General features: G+C 40.9%; 1 protein-coding gene across 4 annotated transcripts; it reads left to right on the top strand.

The window, feature by feature from the left end:
- Positions 1-815: 815 nt before the first annotated feature.
- ypel2a (yippee-like 2a) lies at positions 816-19370 on the top strand. Of its 4 annotated transcripts, none has more exons than XM_039756881.1 (6): positions 816-1026; positions 1598-1649; positions 2190-2424; positions 2755-2798; positions 3273-3381; positions 16466-19370. In XM_039756881.1, the coding sequence occupies exons 2-6, from the start codon at positions 1639-1641 to the stop codon at positions 16553-16555; spliced, it is 489 nt and encodes a 162-aa protein (XP_039612815.1). In that variant the 5' UTR covers positions 816-1026; positions 1598-1638; the 3' UTR covers positions 16556-19370. The 4 variants fall into 4 exon arrangements, with proteins under 4 accessions (XP_039612815.1, XP_039612817.1, XP_039612816.1 ...); XM_039756883.1 differs by having other exon boundaries at positions 1598-1662; XM_039756882.1 differs by having other exon boundaries at positions 1598-1676.
- Positions 19371-21858: the final 2488 nt, after the last annotated feature.

The raw sequence follows: 21858 nt of genomic DNA, 5'->3' as shown, positions 1-21858 counted from the left end.
AATTCAAACCCAGGCTGCCAAGGCCATGATACAGCATAAAATACTGACATTACTTAAATTAGTAGAGATAACCTGTAGTATTAGCAAGTTATGAACGGGATTCTGTTTAACGGATGACAGTAATGAAAACCAGGTGGGACATTCAACCCCAGTACTAGTCTTATGAATCCAATGTGCAGAAAAAATCTTAACCGAACACTTTGGGAACGAAGCCTTACCAGTTTCATGTCTGCCAGAACATACCGTGCATTTAACTGTCTGCCTTCCACAGTTCTAAACTGAACTATGCAAATAAATAAATGAATGGATGGAACGAGTCTCATGTTTTTGTGCCGGATACTGTTTAAAAAAAGAAAAGAAAAATACTAACCACGATCGCGTAACCTCATTTTATATCCCTTACCTTTTTCACTCTCTTTACACTTGTTCTTCTCAAAAATGGCCCATGCCTCTTTAAACTCACTTGGTCTGGAAACTTGGCTAATGTTCTGAGATGACTAAACGGATTTTCCATCTGGCTGGGGCTCTTACGTTTATATTTAAGGGAAACGTGAAACCGAATTTATCGTGCTCATCATGTCTATCTAAACGTTCGTATAAAGGTTTCCTATCACCCGTTACTGTTTTCGTTGTTCTACAGTGACAGAACTGCAGCTTCACTGCCGCATCCATAACTCAATTTAACAGTCGCTCTGCCGAGCCAGGTAGAGGAGAAAACGGCACCCTATTGGTTAGCTGGAGCTACCGCAACCCAATGGTAAGGTGTTGCTATGCCAGGCTGAAACCGCCGTTGGTGAATCCACCTGTCTATCAAGCTATAGGCGGGTGTAAAAAAAAGCTGCCGTGATAATCGGAGACTGAAAAGCTACGCTTTGCGTCTGGTGCTATCGCGGGGGCGACCCCGAGAGGGCACGAGAGACGACCCTCGAGGGGGTATTGTTGGTGGAATTCCGAGCATAATTAAAGCAAAGGACAGGGGTTTTACAGAGGCGGACCTGAGGAGTCATCGGTGGCGAGTATTCTCAGGTAGGTTGCGGATCTGGAGTTCCACGTAATACCGTTAAAATAGCAGACATCTCCTAGAATGAAGAGGGTGTTTTCCCATTGCCATATGGTTCTAGATGTCTAAAAACGCCCACTGGCAGGTGTTATTAGGAGTTAAATTCCCAATGGGCCCCTTAGGTCCTTGGATGTATCAGCTTGAGGGATATATAGGATGCTCCCAATTCTTATGCATGCAGATCCTTTCCAATGCCGGGTATCCTTAAGTGATATGATACTTTTTGACAGAAGGATTCACAGAGGTCATGACACCCACTGTTCCATTCTGCTTTAAACGGGAGGGTGTGTCGTTTCAGTGGCCTAAAGATCAGCATGTCTGTGCCCTCTTTGGCAGACATGTAACTGCTGCCCAGTGTTTGGTTTGATTAATATGATTTCATTACTGGCAGGCAACCAAAATGTGAAAGCATGAACGAAAAGCATTGCTTTTTTATTTTTTGCTACAGCTAAAACAGAGTGAAATGCTAACAGCTTAAGGTGTCCAGGCTGTGATCACAGATGGCTTAACATTTGTTTTTGTTTTTTTTTACTATAGGGTTACATGACGGATGTGTGGTGGTGTTGCATGCTGATCAAATGAGCTCCAGGTGACCATTCAGTGTATGCACTATTATGTAGGCACCAGTCTCTCTTACTCTCACCTGCTTATCGGTCAAGTGAAACCTTGTCTGTCACTGATCTCTTCTGACGTCTTTCTCCTTCTGTTTGTGTTATCTCCGTCTGCTTTAATTGTATTGTGAATGGCCATAGGGGCCTATTTGTGGACAGGCACACTTCTTTAACGTGTTACCTCATAATAAGCTGATGGAAAAGGATTAAGAAGAGAGGAGATCATTACTGCAAGGTCTTGTACATAGAATAGTATTATGTTTTATAGTACTAAGTTTTTTGGGGGGGATTTGAGCTGATTTGTATGCTGTGGGAGATTATACCAGCTACTGAGGAACATCCCTTTCATACAATAATTGACTCTACATAAGGTTTTTAATATCTTCAAAGTTTGGTTAGGTCGAGCGCTGAATTATGGTTGTCAGCTGATTTTTACTTGGGTGAAATAAGAAGTCTGGGGGCCGTGGCATGTTTCTAAGTGTCATAAAGTAAGGGGTGAAACATATTTTCTGTTGCAGGTTTATGTGGGCTCCCTCTCTTCCGCCCATCACGGCCCTAACCTGTGTACTGCGGTGCTTTCCTTGTGAGCCGTCGTGGGCCGGCATCCCATTTGTGCACCGCCCTCACTCTCCGCCCATGGTGAGAATGACACGCTCAAAGACATTCCAGGCCTACCTTCCGAGCTGCCATCGGACTTACAGCTGCATCCACTGCAGAGCACACCTTGCCAACCACGATGAGCTCATATCTAAGGTAGAAGGGTGATAGAAGTGGAGAGTGGGAATGTGGTTTGAAAGTAGCACATGAGAACTGGGAAGCAAGTGAAGTGAAGTCATTGTGTTCTGAGTTATAATAGCAGGAGGGAGTGAATGAACCATGCTGCAACAGAATAATATTCAATAAAGTAGATTTACATTATATGTGTGCAAATATTCTGTACTGTTTTGGTGCTGCTGCTGCATGCTTTCTCTATGCATTATATTAATTAGGATGTAGACACTTTGTTGGAGTAAAGTAAGGTGCAGAGATTAAGTACTCGTGTGCCCAGGGAGCTCACTGGCTTTCTTTCTGTCTCTGTTGCAGTCCTTCCAAGGGAGCCAGGGCCGAGCATACCTGTTTAATTCTGTGTGAGTGTCGACCATCCTGAAATCACAGCTCTGATTAAGAAATGAAGAATCTATGAGAGCAAACAGGGAGCCCACAAGAAGCTGCTCAGGATTACTTAAAATATACTTTAGCCATACGTCATGTGGGAACTTGAGAAATATGGCCAACAAATAATGCTATTCTTTGTTTTGGACCCTCTGGCACCAACAGAAATGTGTGCTTGCGTAACTTAGTAAGCCGTTTCTTGTGCTTATGAGGTTATATAGACAACAAGGTCTTGGAAAATCTTTTATTTGAATCCTAAAGGCCAGTAAGGAGGAAACTGGGGGACAAATTCAGTTGGCTGTCTCCACTCCTGTTTTTTGTTGTACCCTTTCTATGGTCTGTGCTTTTTATAGCAAACAGCCACATATTTTCATGTTTTTTTTTTTTTTTTGGTATGTCTGGTGGATTGCCAGGTGCTGACTTGCAGTTTGACCACTTTCTTCTTTCAGAGTCAATGTTGGATGTGGCCCAGCAGAAGAGAGAGTCCTACTTACGGGCCTGCATGCTGTTGCAGATATTTATTGTGAGAACTGCAAAACCACTCTGGGCTGGAAATATGTAAGTATGGTAATGCGCCACACAGTTCAGGTTATTTTTATACGGAGGGCTTACTAGCTTAGGTTGATGCACAACATTTTTAGAATAACATAGAATGACATACAAAAGCACTATGGAGAATACAATTTGTACAGTGTTTAGAAATGAGCACATTTAGCTCCCTTTACACCTAGCATAAACATACAGTGATCCAGTCCTGATCGGAAAGCACTTGACCACATTTAAAACCAGAGGTAAACATATTTGTGATCCAAATGTTATCTGTTCCCTCCTGTAAGTGCTATATATCAACACATAGAAACTATCGTTCCAAAGCAGAAAATATATACAGGGTATATATAATTCTAAAATATATGAAATAAAGACATTTGAAAAAAAAAAAACAATTTTCCCCTTTCAAAAGTAAAAATCTGAAGGATTTTTGAAACCTGACACCATTTGCAGCCATCTGCACACTATATCTTTTTGCCCTTTGATTTTTTGCAAAATTTTCCATCTGAAACTTTGTCTTGTACTTCATGGTGCCCATTCCAAATGTACTCTTTAAAAGTCTTCTAATAGTGCGAAACATTGTATGGCATTCTCACCACGCTGTACATTGTAACATTTCTTTTCTGCAGACGCCTCACGCCTGGACAAACTTGTTAAGAAGGCAGACTCTATTGTAGGATTAAAATTGGACAGTTTAACATCTGTGGCAGAGCGACGGGCACTAAGCAAACTCCTGTCAATCATGAAGAATCCACTGCATCCACTGAACAGTGTCATCTCCAGGCAGAGGAGTAGCTTCAGTGACAGACTTTTGTCACTGTCCTGCTCCGATGACAGACTGAGGAGATCGTTCCTCCCCCACACTATGCGACTCTTCAATTCCACCCGGGGGAGTAAATGCGAACATTAATTTTATTTTATTTTTTTAATTTTTATTACTATTTAATTTAATATTGTTTCTTTGTATCAGTATACTGCTGCTGGATTATGTGAATTTCCCCTTGGGATTAATAAAGTATCCATCTATCTATCTATCTATCTATCTATCTATCTATCTATCTATCTATCTATCTGTCTATCTATCTATCTATCTATCTATCTATCATCAGTCCATCTATTATCCCAGCACTTAATAATATTTTTTTTTCGGATAAAACATTTTAAGTTTAGTCAATGACAAATGAAGCCTAGTTTTCTGAAGGAAAAAGATCATTGTTGTTAATTAAAATTGAGCTGTATAAATTGTTTTTACTATGATATTATAAACTTGATCATTGAGAAAATGTTCCAAGTTAACAGACCTAGATTCCAGTTTGTAACACATTGAAATCCAAAACTACAACAAAAGAGTTTATTTCTATTGCACATTTTCGTACACAGGATGCAACTCAAAATGATTTACAACAGGGGTAGGCAACGTCGGTCCTGGAGGGCCGCAGTGGCTGCAGGTCTTCGTTCCAACCCAATTGTTTAATTAGAAACCAACGCCTGCCAATCTGAGATCTTATTTAATTTTATGGCATGTTAGTCTGCAATGTAATGTAGTTATATATCATTTTTCTTCTCAAGGAAATCATCAAAATGATTTGATGCCTAAAACAGATACATTTGATTCTGTCACATTTTTCTCTGAAGTGTTTTATTAAATCACTAGGTGGCTTTGCCCCCTGCTCACTTTGCTCGCCAACCCCCCCGTTCTGCGCTACACACGACCCACTTCACGTCTCTGCCACTTACGTATGTGGATTTCAATTTCACCAAACAACAAATCTTTTAATTCTCATGGATACGCCACTTCATTGGGAAGAAACACTACTTTTCACTGATGGCAATACAAATTAGATGATCTACAAGTTTAAATCTGAACAATATAGTCAATCTCTTTTCACTGTTCTGTTATTTCCATTTGTTTGCACTAATGTGATCTTTACTATCATTTTTTTGCAACTTTCAAATTTTAGTACTTTCATTATCTCTAACCTGCTCTGCATGTGTATCGTGCAAATGTTTTTGAACCTCTTTACGACGTTCTACTTTGTCATCTACTCTTTGTCTTTTATTTCCAGCCATGGGTGTGGTTAAATCTCTTGGCACAAAGTCTCGTCTCACAGGACATGAAAGTATCTCTCCGAAAAAGTCACGTCTCTTCCCAGGATTTTTTTATATAATAGAGAGAAATAGTGTATGATGAATCCACACAGGTGTAAATGGAAAAAAAGTTAGATGGAGAACTGCTGACTCCTTTGTCATTTGCATCTCATTGCTAATAAGGAGCCATTAAAAACAGAGACTACAGCTGTTTAAGACTGAAATAAGTTATTAAGGGTGGGGAACCGTAACATGTGAGACCACTAAAATGAAGCAGTAAGTGCTTCATCAGCAATGATTGACTTCTCATTGAGAAACTGGATTGGAACAAAAAACTTGCAGTCACTGCGACCCTTGAGGATCGACATTGCCTACCCCTGCTTTACAGAAAATCCAACGGAAATGTAACAAGAAAAGAAAAACAAATTGAGTTAAGAATAATAATAAATGAATAACAAAATATAAATCAATAAAGGCTTACATAAAATCGATATACAGTATAATTAATAGAAAGAAAGAATCTTTATATAATATAGTATTATTTTTAAAGTCTCTAAAGCTGAGTATGATAATGAAGTCAGATGGCTGGGAGAACAGAAAAAATTAGAAAAAACTTCAGATAACCTGAAGAAAAAAGAAACATTTGCAGGGGTTCCTTGGCCAAAGGACCACTCAAACTTCACTGGGCGGTCTTCCTAAGTTAAATGTTTTTAAGTACTTCCTTGTTGTTTCCCAGCTTCGTCCCAGATGCTTCGATGCAGTGCCTAAGCTACCATACCCTGTGTTGGTCCCTCATAGAACACACCATACTATGAGTGGACATCTTACTTGGTGTCGTCTTCCATTAATCTTTAGTACAGTTCTGAATATGATTGGGATGCTAGTCCAAGGTGATGCCTTTGTGTCCAATAGTTGTTGAAACTGAATCATTGGTATGTACTGAATTTGGTTATTTATCGTGGTGACTGAGAGTGACAAGTGTTACATGTTAGCCAGACACAAAAAGAAGAATTTCACTGCATGCTGTACACATGACAATACAATACTACTGCTATTACTACATTTCTTGAAAAGCAAAGAAATAATTTGGTAATTCTCACTTGACAGACTTCAGTCTCCAAGTAAAGAAATAATTAAATGGAAAACATCTGTCTCCCAAGAACCAAATCACACAAATTCAGCTCTAAATCTGTTAGATGCTGTTATGATTGCATTTTTTTGTCAGTTTTTCCTTTTGTTACAATTTTTTTTGGTGAACTATTGGACTGTTTCCTACATTTTTGAACATAAGGATTTCAAATATTTGCTTATTTTTGTTATAAATTATTGTTAAAGCAGGGTGGCACGGTGGCACTGCTGCCTTGCAGTTAGGAGACCTGGGTTCCCTTCCTGGGTCATCCCTACGTGGAGTTTGCATGTTCTCCCCGTGTCTGCATGGATTTCCCCCGGGCGCTCCGGTTTACTCCCACAGTCCAAAGACATGCAGGTTAGGTGCATTGGCGATCCTAAAATTTCCCTAGTGTGTGCGTGTGCCCTGCGGTGGGCTGGCATGCGCCCTATGTTGGCTGGGATTGGCTCCAGCAGACTCCCGTGACCCTGTAGTTAGGATATAGCGGGTTGGATAATGGATGGATGGATTATTGTTAAAGCCTTATAGAAATTACAGTATATACCTGTTTTCTTTTAATTACTGCATTGTCATGTTGTTTTGGTTGTGGACACTGCCATTTTGGGCACCAGTGGTAAGGGGCTTTACAAGTTAGCAAGCAATGCCACCTAGAAATTGCACCAAGTGATGTCATAGGCACAATGGCATAAAAGCTAGCTTCACAAATCACTTGTTGTATAAGTTTATGGATGATATGCAAAAGTAGTTGGTGTGTTTATGATTGGGGTTTTCTGGTAAATGACCTAACAATTCTTTCAATTTCTTTCTATGTTCAGCTTTTGACAGAGGAGAGGCTTGATTTACTGATTTTCTTTTATAGGTACATTTATGACCACATTTCATCTTCTGACCCGTCAGTATATTTCCCCTTGTGGACTGCTACGTCACCATCTTGGCAGTGCAGATTTGAAGTTTAGAAACGTGAAAATACACCATTTCAGAAGGACCTAGGAGTCATAATGACTTGTCGCTATAAGAAGCCATTAAAAAGGTTAGATCAGGGGTCTCCAACATGTCGCTCGCAAACCCCTTTCCAAGCAGCTCACCAAAGAGTTAATGAATCCTACATAAATTTGAAAACTTGATTAGTCAAATTAGGGTGGGCGATCTTTCCAAAAAATCATATCAAGATCCTTTTAACACAAAATCACGATCCACAGTCTGAATTGCATTCTCTCTTTTCAATGTGGCATACACTTAAGAGAATATCTGGACTCAAACTCATCAAGACCCAAGTAACACTTTATTTTAAATATCAAACAAAGTTGAATTCAATTGTTCTCTCGTTCGCTAGCTAAGTGGGGGTAAGGTACACTGCCCCCTCCCCGCTGCCCGCTGCGTGTTTCTCGGATTCAGGCAAATAAATCGGTACAGCAAACAAACTATGATACATAGCGAAATGAGAAGAAGTCGCAAAATCAACTGGAACGTTCAAGCAAATTATAGAAGAAAACCCAATCTAAATCCGTTAAGTAGTTCTCTCGTGAAAAGAGGACAGACATACAGGCAGACACATTGGATTTTATATATTATATATTAGTAAACCTTCAAAATAATGTGCGTTTAGTCTCAACAGCATTCTCAGCATTTCTGGAGTTTAGTAGAGCAAGATAACTACAGTATAAGAATCTTCACCAAACAACTCTGAAAATGTCTGCTTTGTTTGGGTCTACATACGTGTGAGTCTGCCTTTTCTGACATGAATGTCATGAAATCAAAAGTTCAGAACATGACTGACAGATGAACATTTAAATGACTCCATAAGAGTGAACCTCTACATTCCACCATACACCTCTCCTATTGACTCCATACAGTGCCGGTTATCTGGCTGACTAAAAAACACATCACACATGCAACTGGACATGCGAATACTCTTGTGAAGTGAAACAGTGACATGTAACAAAATGACAAATGAATGAGTAATATCTCTGTATTTGTAATTAAAATGTTTTGTTTTGACAGCATTCATGTTTTAATTCAATAGTGTGAGATACACTAGAAGATGCTTACAGACATACAAAATGCACTTGCAGGTGAACTAAATATTTTTTGTGATGTTTAATGCAAAATGTGAGTTGTGGACACCAACATTTTGTAAATGTTCAGGCAAAACAAGCTTATTCAGTTTGTTTGTGGTGAAATAAGCTATGAGAATAAAAGTTAGAAAACATGAGTAGCTGTCAGCCATTTTCATTTTGTAAAAGTAGCTCTCAGGGGAAAAAAGGTTGGAGACCCCTGGGTTAGATCTATCACAATGTGTAGAGTACAAGTGAAAGGAAGCTATGCTTAAGCTGTGTAACACACTAGTAGGGCCTGATCTGGAGTACTGAGTATAGGTGTTAGTCTCCAGAATTACCAAAAAGATGTTGCAGCACTAGAGAAAGTCCAGAGAAATGCGACTTAGGCTGATTTCAGAGCTGCAAGGTACAAGGTATGAGGAAAATTTGAAAGCACTGAAATGTTGAAGATGCCAAATGTTTTCAGTTTATGGAAGTGGAGATTAAGAGGTGAATTGATTGAATTCTTTAAAATTATGAAGGGAATTGACACATGTTTTGTTTCAAACCAGATTTCCTCCCCTAGCTGGGGTTTAGATTTACATTTAGTGGCTGTTTAGTTCAATTTTGATTCTTTTGTCCATATTAATATTGTCATGTACTTCTGTATATCTATGTAGCTTGTTTTTTGTGGGTGGTTCCCCCAGAGGTGGGACCACCTTTCCATCACCTCCAGGAACTGCATTCAGCTCTATAAAGGCAAGGGTTTCCCACAGATCCTGGCATCTTGGAAATTAGTGAGTGTATTATTCAATTAGTGAGTGTATTATTCTGTGCCTCTGTTTGTGCTTATTGTGTTTTTCTGGATTTTTGACCATTTACTTTGGTTTTTGACCTTGCCTTGGATCATGGACTTGGGACTGTTGTTTACCTTGGATTGCCTTTTTGTTCTTTTCGAAGCTTCATGTTATTTCAGAGCAGTTTCATAAAGAAGAATATTTTAAAAAGGTTCTACATAGCCCTCGGGCTTACTAGCCTGGGTTTTGTGATGGGTTGTCCCCCTCTAGTGTGCTTTTTTGGAACTGTTTTGGGAATTACAGTATGTGCTTAGGAACTCTTGAGCGTCATAACAAACACAGTGCCTGTTACTTTAAAATAAATCCCTGGCTGTTTAAAGTCAAATTTTCAGCAAGAACTTGGAGACACAGTTGGAAACTCATTGAGGATACATTTCATACACAAACATTTGCAATTTTTTTTTCACACAGAGAACCATAGACATATGGAATAAGTTACCTAATAATGTCATAGACATCCATCCATCCATCCATTTTCTAACCCGCTGAATCCGAATACAGGGTCACGGGGGTCTGCTGGAGCCAATCCCAGCCAACACAGGGCACAAGGCAGGAACCAATCCTAGGCAGGGTGCCAACCCACCGCAGGACACACACAAACACACCCACACATCAAGCACACACTAGGGCCAATGTAGAATCTCCAATCCACCTAACCTGCATGTCTTTGGACTGTGGGAGGAAACCGGAGCGCCCGGAGGAAACCCACATGTGTATATATATATATATATATATATGTATATATATACCCTCAAAACTCAATTTGATTTCATTTTTCGGAAATGGTATGAATGGGATTGACGAACTTTGTTGGGTTAAATGGCCCATTCTCGTCAAAAATGTTTAAATCTACTATATACTGTATATATAAAATCCTATGCCTAAAAGTGCAACAATTTTATGTCACATTTTTTGTCACGCTTTAAATCGGGCTTATTTTAAAACCTACATGTATATTTTTGCTATTATTCTTTTCAGGTATTTTTATCAGATGTTAATGTGATGTTGTTAGATTTTCAGATTCTTATTCCGTTTTTAAATTTTAAACTAAAAAATATCAAGAACTCATATCCAGCGAGACGAGAGTTAACCAAGAGTGCCAAGAGATTTAACCACGCCCGGGGCCGGAAATAAAAGACAAAGAGTAGGACAGCTGCTGTACAGGCTTTTAAATGTTCGAAGCGCTGCACGAGAAGCAGATCACACGGCACGGCAGCAGCAGCAAGCCAGCAACTGATTGAGCAAAGAGGAGGTACAAAAAAAGCTGTATTTGTTTCCAATTGAATCACCGTTTAAGTGGGGGTTTCAGAGTTGTGACCACATCTTCTTGGGGTGCATTCAGCCCCCCTCTTCACAATGTGAGTGACAGAGACATGAAGTGGCTTGCACTGTACAGTAGGCCGGGGGGTTGGCGAGCGAAGTGAGCAGGGGGTGAACCCCTTACTATTCAATAGTTAATAAGGTAGCTCAAATTCCTCAGGATCCAGTGATGACCACATTATTAGCTATTCTAACAATGATAAAAAATTGCCGTAATTTGTTTTATGAATGAATCAGAAAAAAAGACATAGTCAAAAATAGAGATTAAGATCAGAACCAAAAGTCTTTTCTATCTGCCTTCAAGCCTAAATATTATTCTTTATTACAGTCAAAAATTCTAATTTATTTCTTTATCCACAGACACTGTTGAATTGAGACAAAAAACTAATAAAGGTTTGGACACATACTGTGGTTGAAGAGTATTGCAGGAAAGAGGTGACCAGGAGATGAAAAGAAATCATGGTCAATAAGAATAGCAAGGGTAAAAAAACAACAGAAGCAAAAAGAGATTGAGCAACCAAGATCAAGGGGCAAAACTAAGTTGTAAATCGTTAAGAAATGGGCAAAACCAAACCTAGCACTAGAGCCTACTTGAATTAGAAACTAGCTGGAAAATGAAAAGTATTTTTGTATCCACCAAGGGATAGCCCACTACACGAGTCATCCAATTTATAGAAACATCCGGTACCGTCACAAGCTCACCGACCACAATCACGCGATCACAGCAGACATCCATCCATTTTCTAACCCGCTGAATCCGAATACAGGGTCACGGGGGTCTGCCGGAGCCAATCCCAGCCAACACAGGGCACAAGGCAGGAACCAATCCTGGGCAGGGTGCCAACCCACCGCAGCACAGCAGACAGCGTCACATAATTATGAGAAAACAGGACGGTAGTATATTGCACAAAAAATAAATCTTGTTTGCACCTGTCAGACTGACACAGACAACCTGTCTACAGACCCACATTGCATTGAAAAACTCATCAGAAACTTCAAAAGACGTTGTTGGACAGTTATCTTATCGAACGATCTTGACTAGACATTGTTCTCCTCTCTTGCTAAATGAATCTTAGCCTGAAGAGGTCTATTCATTTTTTACATTTAAGATTTCTCACTTAAAGGTTTTCCAATGCTGTCACTGTCCTGGTGTCTATATAAACACAGGGAACTCCAGTTTCTGTATTACATCTTGCCTGAAGAAGGGGACTGAGTTGCCTCAAAAGCTTGCATATTGTAATCTTTTTAGTTAGCCAATGAAAGATGTAATTTTGCTTGACTTCTCACTACAAAAAACAACAAAAAAAACACACACACACAAAACAAATGAGAGATTTGTCCAACTTCAAATGCAGGCGATATGACGTGTCATGGACAGGGGTTGTAATAGAGGGCAACCCAAAAACCAATGCCATTGCGGGAAATACAATTTCTGTCGGGCAGAGATGAATGGAGGACACCATTATCAGCAACACAATGCTTTGTACTGGCCAAAGCGGGATCTCATCTAAGAGCACAGGCACAACATTAATTTAGATAGCACTTTCACTTCCCTGCTGGATTACAGCTTTTGTCTAAGAGGATGTCATTTTGTCTTATTGTGAGTTGTGTTTAATTATTATTAATTTCCAAATGACAGTTTTTCTCATTTACTTTTCATCCAGGCCCTTTTCTGATAAATACATGGGTTTAAAAGATGTGTATGATGTTGCCAAACCTTTAAAGAGCAGTAGGCTCTCTTCTTTCCACCCTCAAAAACGTTTAAAACTCCAAAATATCCACTTTAGGGGGTTTTACATTAGCAAAATCACACGTGAAATGAGGTTTAGCAACAATTTTGTGAAACTGTATGTGAAAGAAAATCCAAGTGTTTTGCTCACAATTGTTTTCTGAAGTTATATTATATATAACCTATGGAACAAGAATCGGGTCACCAAGGAAGGGCAATGGCAGCTCGCACCGGGTTGGTTTGGTGTGCAGATAGCAATTTCATTGCACTGTGTAGACTTGACAGTAAATATGAAGTGGAGCTGAGGACACCACATTTTTTATCAAAGTAATACTGTACATTTTTGAAAAAGCCAATGCTATCAATTGTGTGCATTCCATTACAAAAGCAGGATGAAATTGAATGACAAGCAATTTTTTAGCTCCAGCCAAATTGCTGTTTAGAATATGGCAGAAAGAAAATGACTGAGGGTGGTGTTAGTAACTTTTACTGTTGATGGTAGACATTTATAACGAGGGAGTTCTAATTGAAGGCTTTAATACCAATAGAGCGCCATTTATAGCAATTTGAAATCAATGTGGAATGAATCATCTTTATAACATAATCAAATACCACAATTGGTGCTGTCTCTTGTAATATGGGGGCCTGCAGTGAGTGCTAATTAATTAATTTAATATATATAAATGATTTAGATAGGAATATAAGTAACAAGTGATGTGTAGAGTACAAGTCACAGGAGGTTTTGCTCAACCTTTATAATGCACTGGTGAGGCCTCATCTTGAGTACTGTGTGCAGGTTTGGTCTCCAGGCTACAAAAAGGACATAGCAGCACTAGAAAATGTCCAGAGAAGAGCGACTAGGCTGATTCCAAGGCTACAGGGGTTGAATTATGAGAAAAGATTAAAAGAGCTGAGCCTTTACAGTTTAAGCAAAAGAAGATTAAGAGGTGACATGATTGAAGTTTTTAAAATTATGAAGGGAATTAGTACAGTGGATCGAGACTGTTATTTTAAGATGAGTTCATCAAGAACACGGGGACACAGTTGGAGTTGGTGAGGGTAAATTTCGCACAAACATTAGGAAGTTTTTCTTTACACAGAGAACCATAGACACTTGGAATAAGATACCAAGTAGTGTGGTAGACAGTAAGACATTAGGGACTTTCAAAACTCGACTTGATGTTTTTTCTGTAAAACTAGGGGGCTCTGCCCCCTGCTCACTTCGCTCGCCCACCCCCGGGTTTGGTATACTGGACATACAATTTAAAGAGATTGTTATTTTCATGGGAATTGTTACATATGCATTATTTTCACTTTTACTGTAAAACTTTTGTAAAAACAATACTTGTCCTTTATTTCCGGCCCCGGGCATGGTTAAATCTCTTTCTTGCAGGAGGTATAACGCTGCTCACGTTGTGAAGGGGGGTGCTGCTGAACATACACTAACTAGAAGTGGTCGGATCATCTGCTGGCTTGTTGCTGCTGGCTCGCTGCATGTTCTGCTTGTTGCGCTGCGCCTCAATTATTTAAAAGCCTGTACAGCAGCTGTCCTTTTGCCACTTTGCATCTCTGCCACTCGCGTTGTGAAGGGGGGGGGGGGGGGAGGGGTTTAATGCATGCTAAGGAGAAGCAGTGCTCAGGTGTGGTTAAATTTTTCTCACAGGACATATAACACTGCTCGCGTTGTGAAGCGAGGGCTGCTGAACGCACGCTAAGAAGTGGTTGGATCATCTGCTGGCTTGTTGTTGCTGCTGCTGGCTCGCTGCGTTTTCTGCTTGTCGCACTGTGTGTCGATCATTTAAGAGCCTGTACATCTGCTGTCCTTTGGCCACTTTGTGTCTCATCCGCTTGCGTTGTGAAGGGGGGGCTGAACGCATGCTAAGGAGATGCAGTCGGATCATCTACTGGCTTGCTGGTGCTGGCAAGCTGTGTGTTCTGCTTGTCATTGTTTTAAGAGCTGGGAGCACATGAAGCGTGTCTGCCAAAAGCATTCCAACAACTGCTTGGTTAGATGTCCGTGAACTTGTTTTAAATGTTGCCTTGTCTCGCAGGACGTTAAAGTGTTTCTCGTGGGACATCAAATTGTCTTCTGATAAGATCACGTCTCATCTTCCTAGTCTCCCTACCAAGATTTTTTTTATAATAGAGAGAAATAAGTGGATAGGAATGGCGAGTTTGTTGGGCTGAATGGCCTGTTCTCATCTACATTGTTCTAATGTTCAGTGATACACCAAGAGAAGACAAACGGATAGAGAGGTAATGCAGATGGGACAGATGGGACACTAGCATATCAGCCAGCAATGACAAAAAGGGTCACCATTTTAAAAAATACAGAAAATATGTGCTTTCTTAACATAACCCATTATACAGATAAGCCCAGGCATTGCTGGGTACTGTGGCTAGTTATTTTTAACTCTTACAAATACTGTTGGAATGCAAAAATATTATTATTTTCAAACTCCTCATAGTAAACTAAAAATCAAAAAGAGCAAAAGTAATGGAGCAACATGTAAAGAAACATACAAGATGTAACAAGATGATAACAATTAGCAGTAGCCATTGACTGGGCAGTGCTCTTCTGCGGATGTATGACTCAAATGTCTGCCCATATATCTCGTATTATTCTGATAGGGGAAGAAGTTTGCTAACTTATATCAAGGAAAAATGCTGACAAACACAAATAATGAAATGGACAATCCGGCATCGCTCAGGCAGACTGTTAGATCCACTGCCTATTAACAGTAAAGTAACAGATACGAGGGGCATTCAAATATAAACGCTATGCCTTATTTATTGAATACAATGAAACGACTTACACACTATAAGTATAAGTATAAGTATAACTCTATAACTCTATATAGTCTCCTGCCACTGCAATCCACTTGTTCCAGTGCTCAGGAAGCTTTTTAATCCCAGAAGAGCAGAAGTCTTTTTACTGCATGCTGACCCATTTTTGCACAGCATCAATAACCTCCTCTTTCAGCTTGAATTTCTTCCTTCCTAAAAGTGGACCAAAGAGATGATGGTCCCTCTCTGAATGACTTGCACCAATCATACACTCTAGACTGAGAGAGAGAGAAAGACGCACTCATCCCCAAACTGTTTTTAAGTCTTGAATAAATCTGAGATGGAATGACTCCTTCATTTGTCAAAAATTGAATAATAATACGCTGCACAACGCTACTGTGTACGTCCTGCTCCGACACTGACATGAAGGGGGGGAAAGAGCAGCTAGCACTACTAACGCTAAGTTCATAAATGCGTGTGTTTGTCCAATGGGTCAGGTCTACCTTGTACTCCTGTTTGTATTCCTGTTTATGATTGAACACCCCTTGTAATATGGCCATTGTTTAAGGGCAGCGTGGATCAGTGGTTAGCTGTACTGCCTCATATCTTGAAGAAACTGGGCTAGAATCTTCGCTCTGTCATGGTTTGTGTGATGCCCACACCTTTTTTCCACTTTCTGCTAGGATTTTACTCTTGGTAATTCAAATTTTCTCCCACATCCGTAAGACATGAAATTTTGGTTAAATGGCCCAGTATAACTGAGTGTGGGTGTAGATGTTGGTTCCTACCTTACATTTATTGCTGCTGGGTTAGACTCCCATTCCCTAAAGTTCTCCAAGGAACGACCATGGATCACACTGGTTAAGAAAATAGACCGACATGGAGTTCAACTGAACAAATTGAAATTTATAACTGAATTAACAGCAAGACATTACAACACCCCACCATGAGTAATTTCCTGAGGCACAATAAACCCTTAGTGACAATGCTTTTAATACTGGCAAAATAGATAACACTTCATTTGTCTCGAGAGAGGACCACACTGGACTGGCACTGCACAATTAAGTTTATAAGTACAGGTGACCGTTGTGGTCCAGTTTCAGATCAGCTTAATGGTATGTCATGTCTTCCTATGTTTTTCCTGCAGGAGCATGCGTTTGAGACCAGCCAGAAGTACAAGGAAGGCAAATTTATTATTGAATTGGCACACATGATCAAGGACAATGGCTGGGAGTGAAAAAGCAGCATGGGGTGCTGTGCAGATCCACTAGGCTGCTTGGTGGAAAAGGACCCCAACTAAGCTGCGGACGGCCTGCTTCTTCCTCTCTCTGTCCATCTTGCTTTGCTCCAGAAATGCCAAAGGAAGCCCCCTCTGTGTATTCATGCGTTTCCGTCTCTGCTTTTGTGGGGCGGGTCCTCAGTACTGGTGGGGTGTATGAACAGAGATAGGGGGTCACTCTTCACCCCAGAGGGATGAGGTTCATGAAGATGGCCCCTTGGAGTGGGCTGTGGGTGCTACTGCTGTCTGGTCTGCAGCACCTTGCACACTGAGAGTAGTATTGGGTGTTTTTATCACCCTCTCCTACACAAGCCAACAAATCAGTGTGTTATATTTTCTAATCGGGGAAAATGCCCCACTTAGGGAAGGGTGTGAAGCTGCAGTGTGTGTCCCTATTGTATTGTCAGTAGGACCGAGTGTGAAGAAGAAGAAGAAGGGATTGAGGATTGGTATAGTAATACCAAGCACCTATGTGAGACCCTGGGTATCAAAGTCAGTGTCAAGGTAAATATTATCCTCCTCATGAGGGAAACTTAGTTAGTCACGTGTGTTACAAATAAGTAAAGAAAAGAATTAGCATGTGGGTGGGTCTGAGTCCATATTCTCATAAACCTCTCCATCGTTGCTGATTTAGTGGTGAAGAGACAGGAGTGAAGGCCAAAGCTGAGGCTCCACCACAGTAGAGGCGCTCCTTTTCCCACATGACCATTGACGGGGAAAGAAGGGTCTTTGGGACCTCAATTTTGGGTGTCTGATTTCTGCCAGAACCCAGTAAGATGATTGCACCACAACCAGTCGTGATGACTGTTGCCTCCCAGAAGCACGAAAGACCACCCCTGCCTGTATAAACAGTGAGTGTGGACATGTGTAACTGCTTATCTTGTACTGTTCCAAGCCTTCACTCCAGCACTTAGTTTTGCTACTTTTTTAAAATAGTTCAAATGTTTGCTCTTTTGTATAAATACTGTTGGGCACCAGTTCTGTCACTGGACATATGTACTTTAATTCTCATAAAATCGCCTCCATGAAGTTTGCTGTTGTCCTGTTTTAGTGTCTTTATCAGATGGAGAGGGGGACTGGTGTGCCTGGCAGGTTTGTTCCTCTTGAGCCAGGAGGCAACACGATCTTTAGGAGCAACAGGTTCCATTAATGAGGGTTTTAGACCAGTGGTCCTCAAGCAAGTCTGGGGGCCCACAGTGGCTTCAGGTTTTTGTCACCACCACCAGCTTGTGCTTTTAATCTGATTCATTTCTTAATCACGCAAACTGAAATTTCCCAGTTTTTGCATTTTCATGTAAATCCAGAAATTGAAATACTGAGTTTGCTCATTTTTTATGGAAATGTAGCAAGTATATATATATATATATATAGTGGCAGACAGGCGGGGGCCTTGCCTGGTCGGGACGCCCTTCTGAGGAGAGGAGCAGGTGAGGGGAGATGTCAACAGCATTATCTCCCCCACAGCAGGAGAGGGCAGCCCCCCTGGTTTGCCACGGGCTTGTAGGGAGACCGCTCTCGCGGAAGGGGCTGCTTCGCCTTATGAGCTTCAGCTGAGGCCATCCCGACTGGGCAAGGCCCCCGACAGTCTGCCACACTGCCCCTCCCACAGCTGAAGCTCATAGGGCGATACAATACAATGAAACAAAGTCTGAATTAGCATAAGCCCCTTTAGTTCAGGGTGTCCATAATAAAAGTAGAAGAAGCACATAATAAACACATTTAAAATGTGTGTGTCAATTTAAATATTTAAAGTCTAAATATTCTCAATTGCAATAGAAATATGTCATTTTCCACCTTTTGATAGAGGGCCGTAGAGAGCTAGATCCTTAGTAAAGAATCAAAACTCAGAACATAACATCCTATTCATATTTACTGACCTTGAAATAGTCTAAAATGGTACCCCCTATACTTATGTTTAAAATTTGTCATATTTAACCTTCTGGGAGTGACTTTCTGAGGGCTCGAATATAAAAAATATTCTCATATTCTTGATCAGCAATTTTTCAAAAGCATAAATTGCCACTCCACACATCTATATAACCAATACCCCCTTTTTTTGTTTTGTAAGTTTTGCGAAAAGAAGTATCTTTGACCCCTCGTACCCAATTATGGGGTGAAGCCCTGGAGTTGGCTGATGTGGCATGCACAACTTCAAGTCCTTCTGATCATTTTTGCTGAAGACATCTATTGGTTTACTCTTTCTTTATCATAGCGGTGCATTGTCCTGCACGAAATTAGGCGTACAAACGGACTAAAAATAAGTGTTTTTCGGATCTAAAGGGCCAAAAATAGGGGGGTAAACTCCAAAAAGTTTCAAACACGTACAGCGCAGCACTTTGCCATTAGTCTAGTCGAAGCGAAGATCAACTGAATATGACGCTTTGCTCCATTCTGGGATTGCACCATTGCTGAACAACATCCCTGCTGAGACTTCTTTGGATGGAGGGAGTGAAACCTGCTGAAACCATAAGCCATTGTAAATGCGTTGTATTGGGTCAGCTTCCGTCCGTTGCTGTTACCACGTAATTTTCAATTTGACTTTTTGCTTTACCCTCCTAACTACCAAGGTAAGTTTGTTAAACTTCTTATGCCAGCATGGGGAGTTTCAGCTAACCTGCCTTTTCTTTGTATTTAATGTTAGCTTGAGAACCGCAATCCTCACCAATAAAACTGGATGGGAAGTTGAGATGAAATGTTAGTTGACTCTGTTACAACAGATGCCAGTATATTGTAAGGTAGAATAAATAAGGCAAATGAACTGTAATCTTATAAATTACCTGTATCTGTTTGTTTGTTTACCCAGCTACCATTTTATTTCAAAGGATTTCTCATGATTGTTGTATACGAGTTGTTAATGTCATGAAACGGATTGAGGTAGAGCATTACTTGTGGCTTTAAACTAACAGTTCATATCGTTCGTTAAAAAAAAAAAATGAATGTAATCCCATTGTGGTTAGGTTTTAGTATAGTGTGGTGTTCACGAGCAGGTGGTGGTGTGTTCCTTTGAGGAGACACCCGGCGTGCTGTTTTCCCGTTCACTCGGAGAGGAGCATTTGTCCTTTCAGAAGGCAATTCCTGTGTTAGCAGGACTCCAACCTCATCCCAGCAAAAGATCTCAGCACAGCCTCAGTCTAAAAGCTGCGTGTAAACTTTACGTGCTCGTCAGATTTGAAGTGCCGCAGGCAAACGTACTGTGTATAGCGCCACTCTTTAGATGGCTATGATCCATCTTCCCCTCTATGCTTTATCAGTTGAAAAAGTTGTGAAAAATCAGGTTAGGTTGTTTTTGCTTTGAATATGAACCCACAGGGTCACTACAGAAGCTCTTGGCATTGTTTTGGATAAACAGAAAGAGAGTTTAGTCGTTATTGACACCTCTTGAAAGTTAAAAGTATGGAAATGTGAAAAAGGCTATGAAACATGAGGCCAAATTATTATTCATAATTCTCTTGAACCAATGTAAAATTCTGTGCACCCTGCTAAAAAAAAAAAAAAAATCACTTCTGGACCTGTTGAAATGTCCCTTCAGGAAAGTTACTCATAAGCTGGACTCGTATCTGTTTTAGATATGGAGGAGAAACCAAGTTTTTTGTGACCCATAGTGTCAAGTGGTTTACTATATTCAAATACACCCACTGATATAATTACATTATTTTAAACAAGTTCACCAATTAAAATAACCAGAATTATCTTGAACTATCCTCAGCTGTAAAGCTTAAATGTGACATTTTCATTTTGGTTAAAGAAAAATTAACTGTGCAGTCGGGCGGCATGGTGGCGCAGTGGGTAGTGCTGCTGCCTCACAGATAGAAGACCAGGTTCACTTCCTGGGTCCTCCCTGCGGGAGTTTGCATGTTCTCCCCGTGTCTGCATGGGTTTCCTCCCACAGTCCAAAGACATGCAGGTTAGGTGCATTGGCATTCCTAATGTATCCCTTGTGTTTGTGTGTGCGCGTGCCCTGTAGTGGGCTGGTGCCCTACCTGGGGTTTGTTTCCTGCCTTGCACCCTGTGTTGGCTGGGATTGGCTCCAGCAGACCCCCCGTGACCCCGCAGTTATAATATAGCGGGTTGGATAATGTATGGTTGGATGGATGGATAACTGTGCAGTCTGTTGAAGTCTTTCAGCAGAGGAGGAAACTGCACCACTGCTTGAGACCACAGGTGAGTGTTAACAACTCACTGAATTTGACAAAATCCTGTGTTGAACTGCTAAGCAAAGACTTACAACTTTGAATTTTTCACAATTTTAATCACTTTTCTTTTGTTCATTATTTTGCCTTATACAATTTCTCGTATTAGGAATTTGTTAGTTTTCGCATACCCCTTAGAGTCAGAGCGCAGGGTCAGCCATTGTACAGCACCCCTGGAGCAATTGAAGGTTAAGGACCTTGCTCAAGGGCCCAGCAGAGTAGGATCTCTTTTGGCAGTGACAGGGATTCGAACCGGCAACCTTCTGCTTTTCTCTGTGCCCATACCCCAAATCTTGTGTCGCGTCAGCAACACTGCCCGCCTGCCAAACAGTGCAGTCCCTGTGACAGCCCAATCATTTTCATTTGATATATGTCACTCCCGCACTCCTTTTTGCAATTACACACGTTGTCAACACCTCACTCCAGACAAGAACCTTTCCTGCGTTGTTCCAACAAGCTCTAATAACTCCCCTCACTCTCGACCCACTTGAGTAAGTAATTACGGACTGGTCTCCCTCCTCTCCTTTCTGTCTAAAGTACTGGAACATGCTGTCTCTAACCAAGTCTCTCCCTTTCTTCAGTCAGGATTCAAGGGCCATTCCACCAAGATGGCTGTATTTACCATTGTAGACAGGATAAGGCAGGCTAGAGCTACCAGCAGGTCATCTTCTAAACCTCTCTTCAGCCTTCAACAAGGTCAACCACCAGATTCTCCTTGCCATCGTCTCTGACCTTGGCATCACTGGGACCGCTCTCGGGTGCATTAGGGGTAAATCCTACCGTGTTTCCTGGCATGGAGAGATGTCAAGGGTGCACCAGGCATGTAAAGCGTTGCCCTAAGGATTGGTGCTGGACCCTCTCCTCTTCTTTCTGTACACCTCCACACTAGGTCCTATCATTGTGTACTATGGTCTTATGTCAGTGGTATGCCAATGATACATAGCTGTGCCTGTTCTTCCCATCAAGTGACCATATGGTGTCAGAAGAACTTCTGCATGCCACACTGTATTGCAATCTGGATGAAGGAACATCATCTCCAGCTCAGTCCAGCAAAGATGGACCTTCATGTTA

Source organism: Polypterus senegalus, chromosome 6, assembly GCF_016835505.1.
Source record: "Polypterus senegalus isolate Bchr_013 chromosome 6, ASM1683550v1, whole genome shotgun sequence".
Lineage (NCBI taxonomy): Eukaryota > Metazoa > Chordata > Cladistia > Polypteriformes > Polypteridae > Polypterus > Polypterus senegalus.
Note: the sequence above shows the minus strand (reverse complement) of the source record. Positions and strands in the feature narration are given on the sequence as shown.

Excerpts from the sequence above, each read along its gene's own strand:
- ypel2a (XM_039756881.1), top strand. Across the intron at positions 2,425-2,754 it reads ACGATGAGCTCATATCTAAG|TCCTTCCAAGGGAGCCAGGG; the intron begins GTAGAAGGGTGA and ends TCTCTGTTGCAG. Across the intron at positions 2,799-3,272 it reads GCATACCTGTTTAATTCTGT|AGTCAATGTTGGATGTGGCC; the intron begins GTGAGTGTCGAC and ends TTCTTCTTTCAG.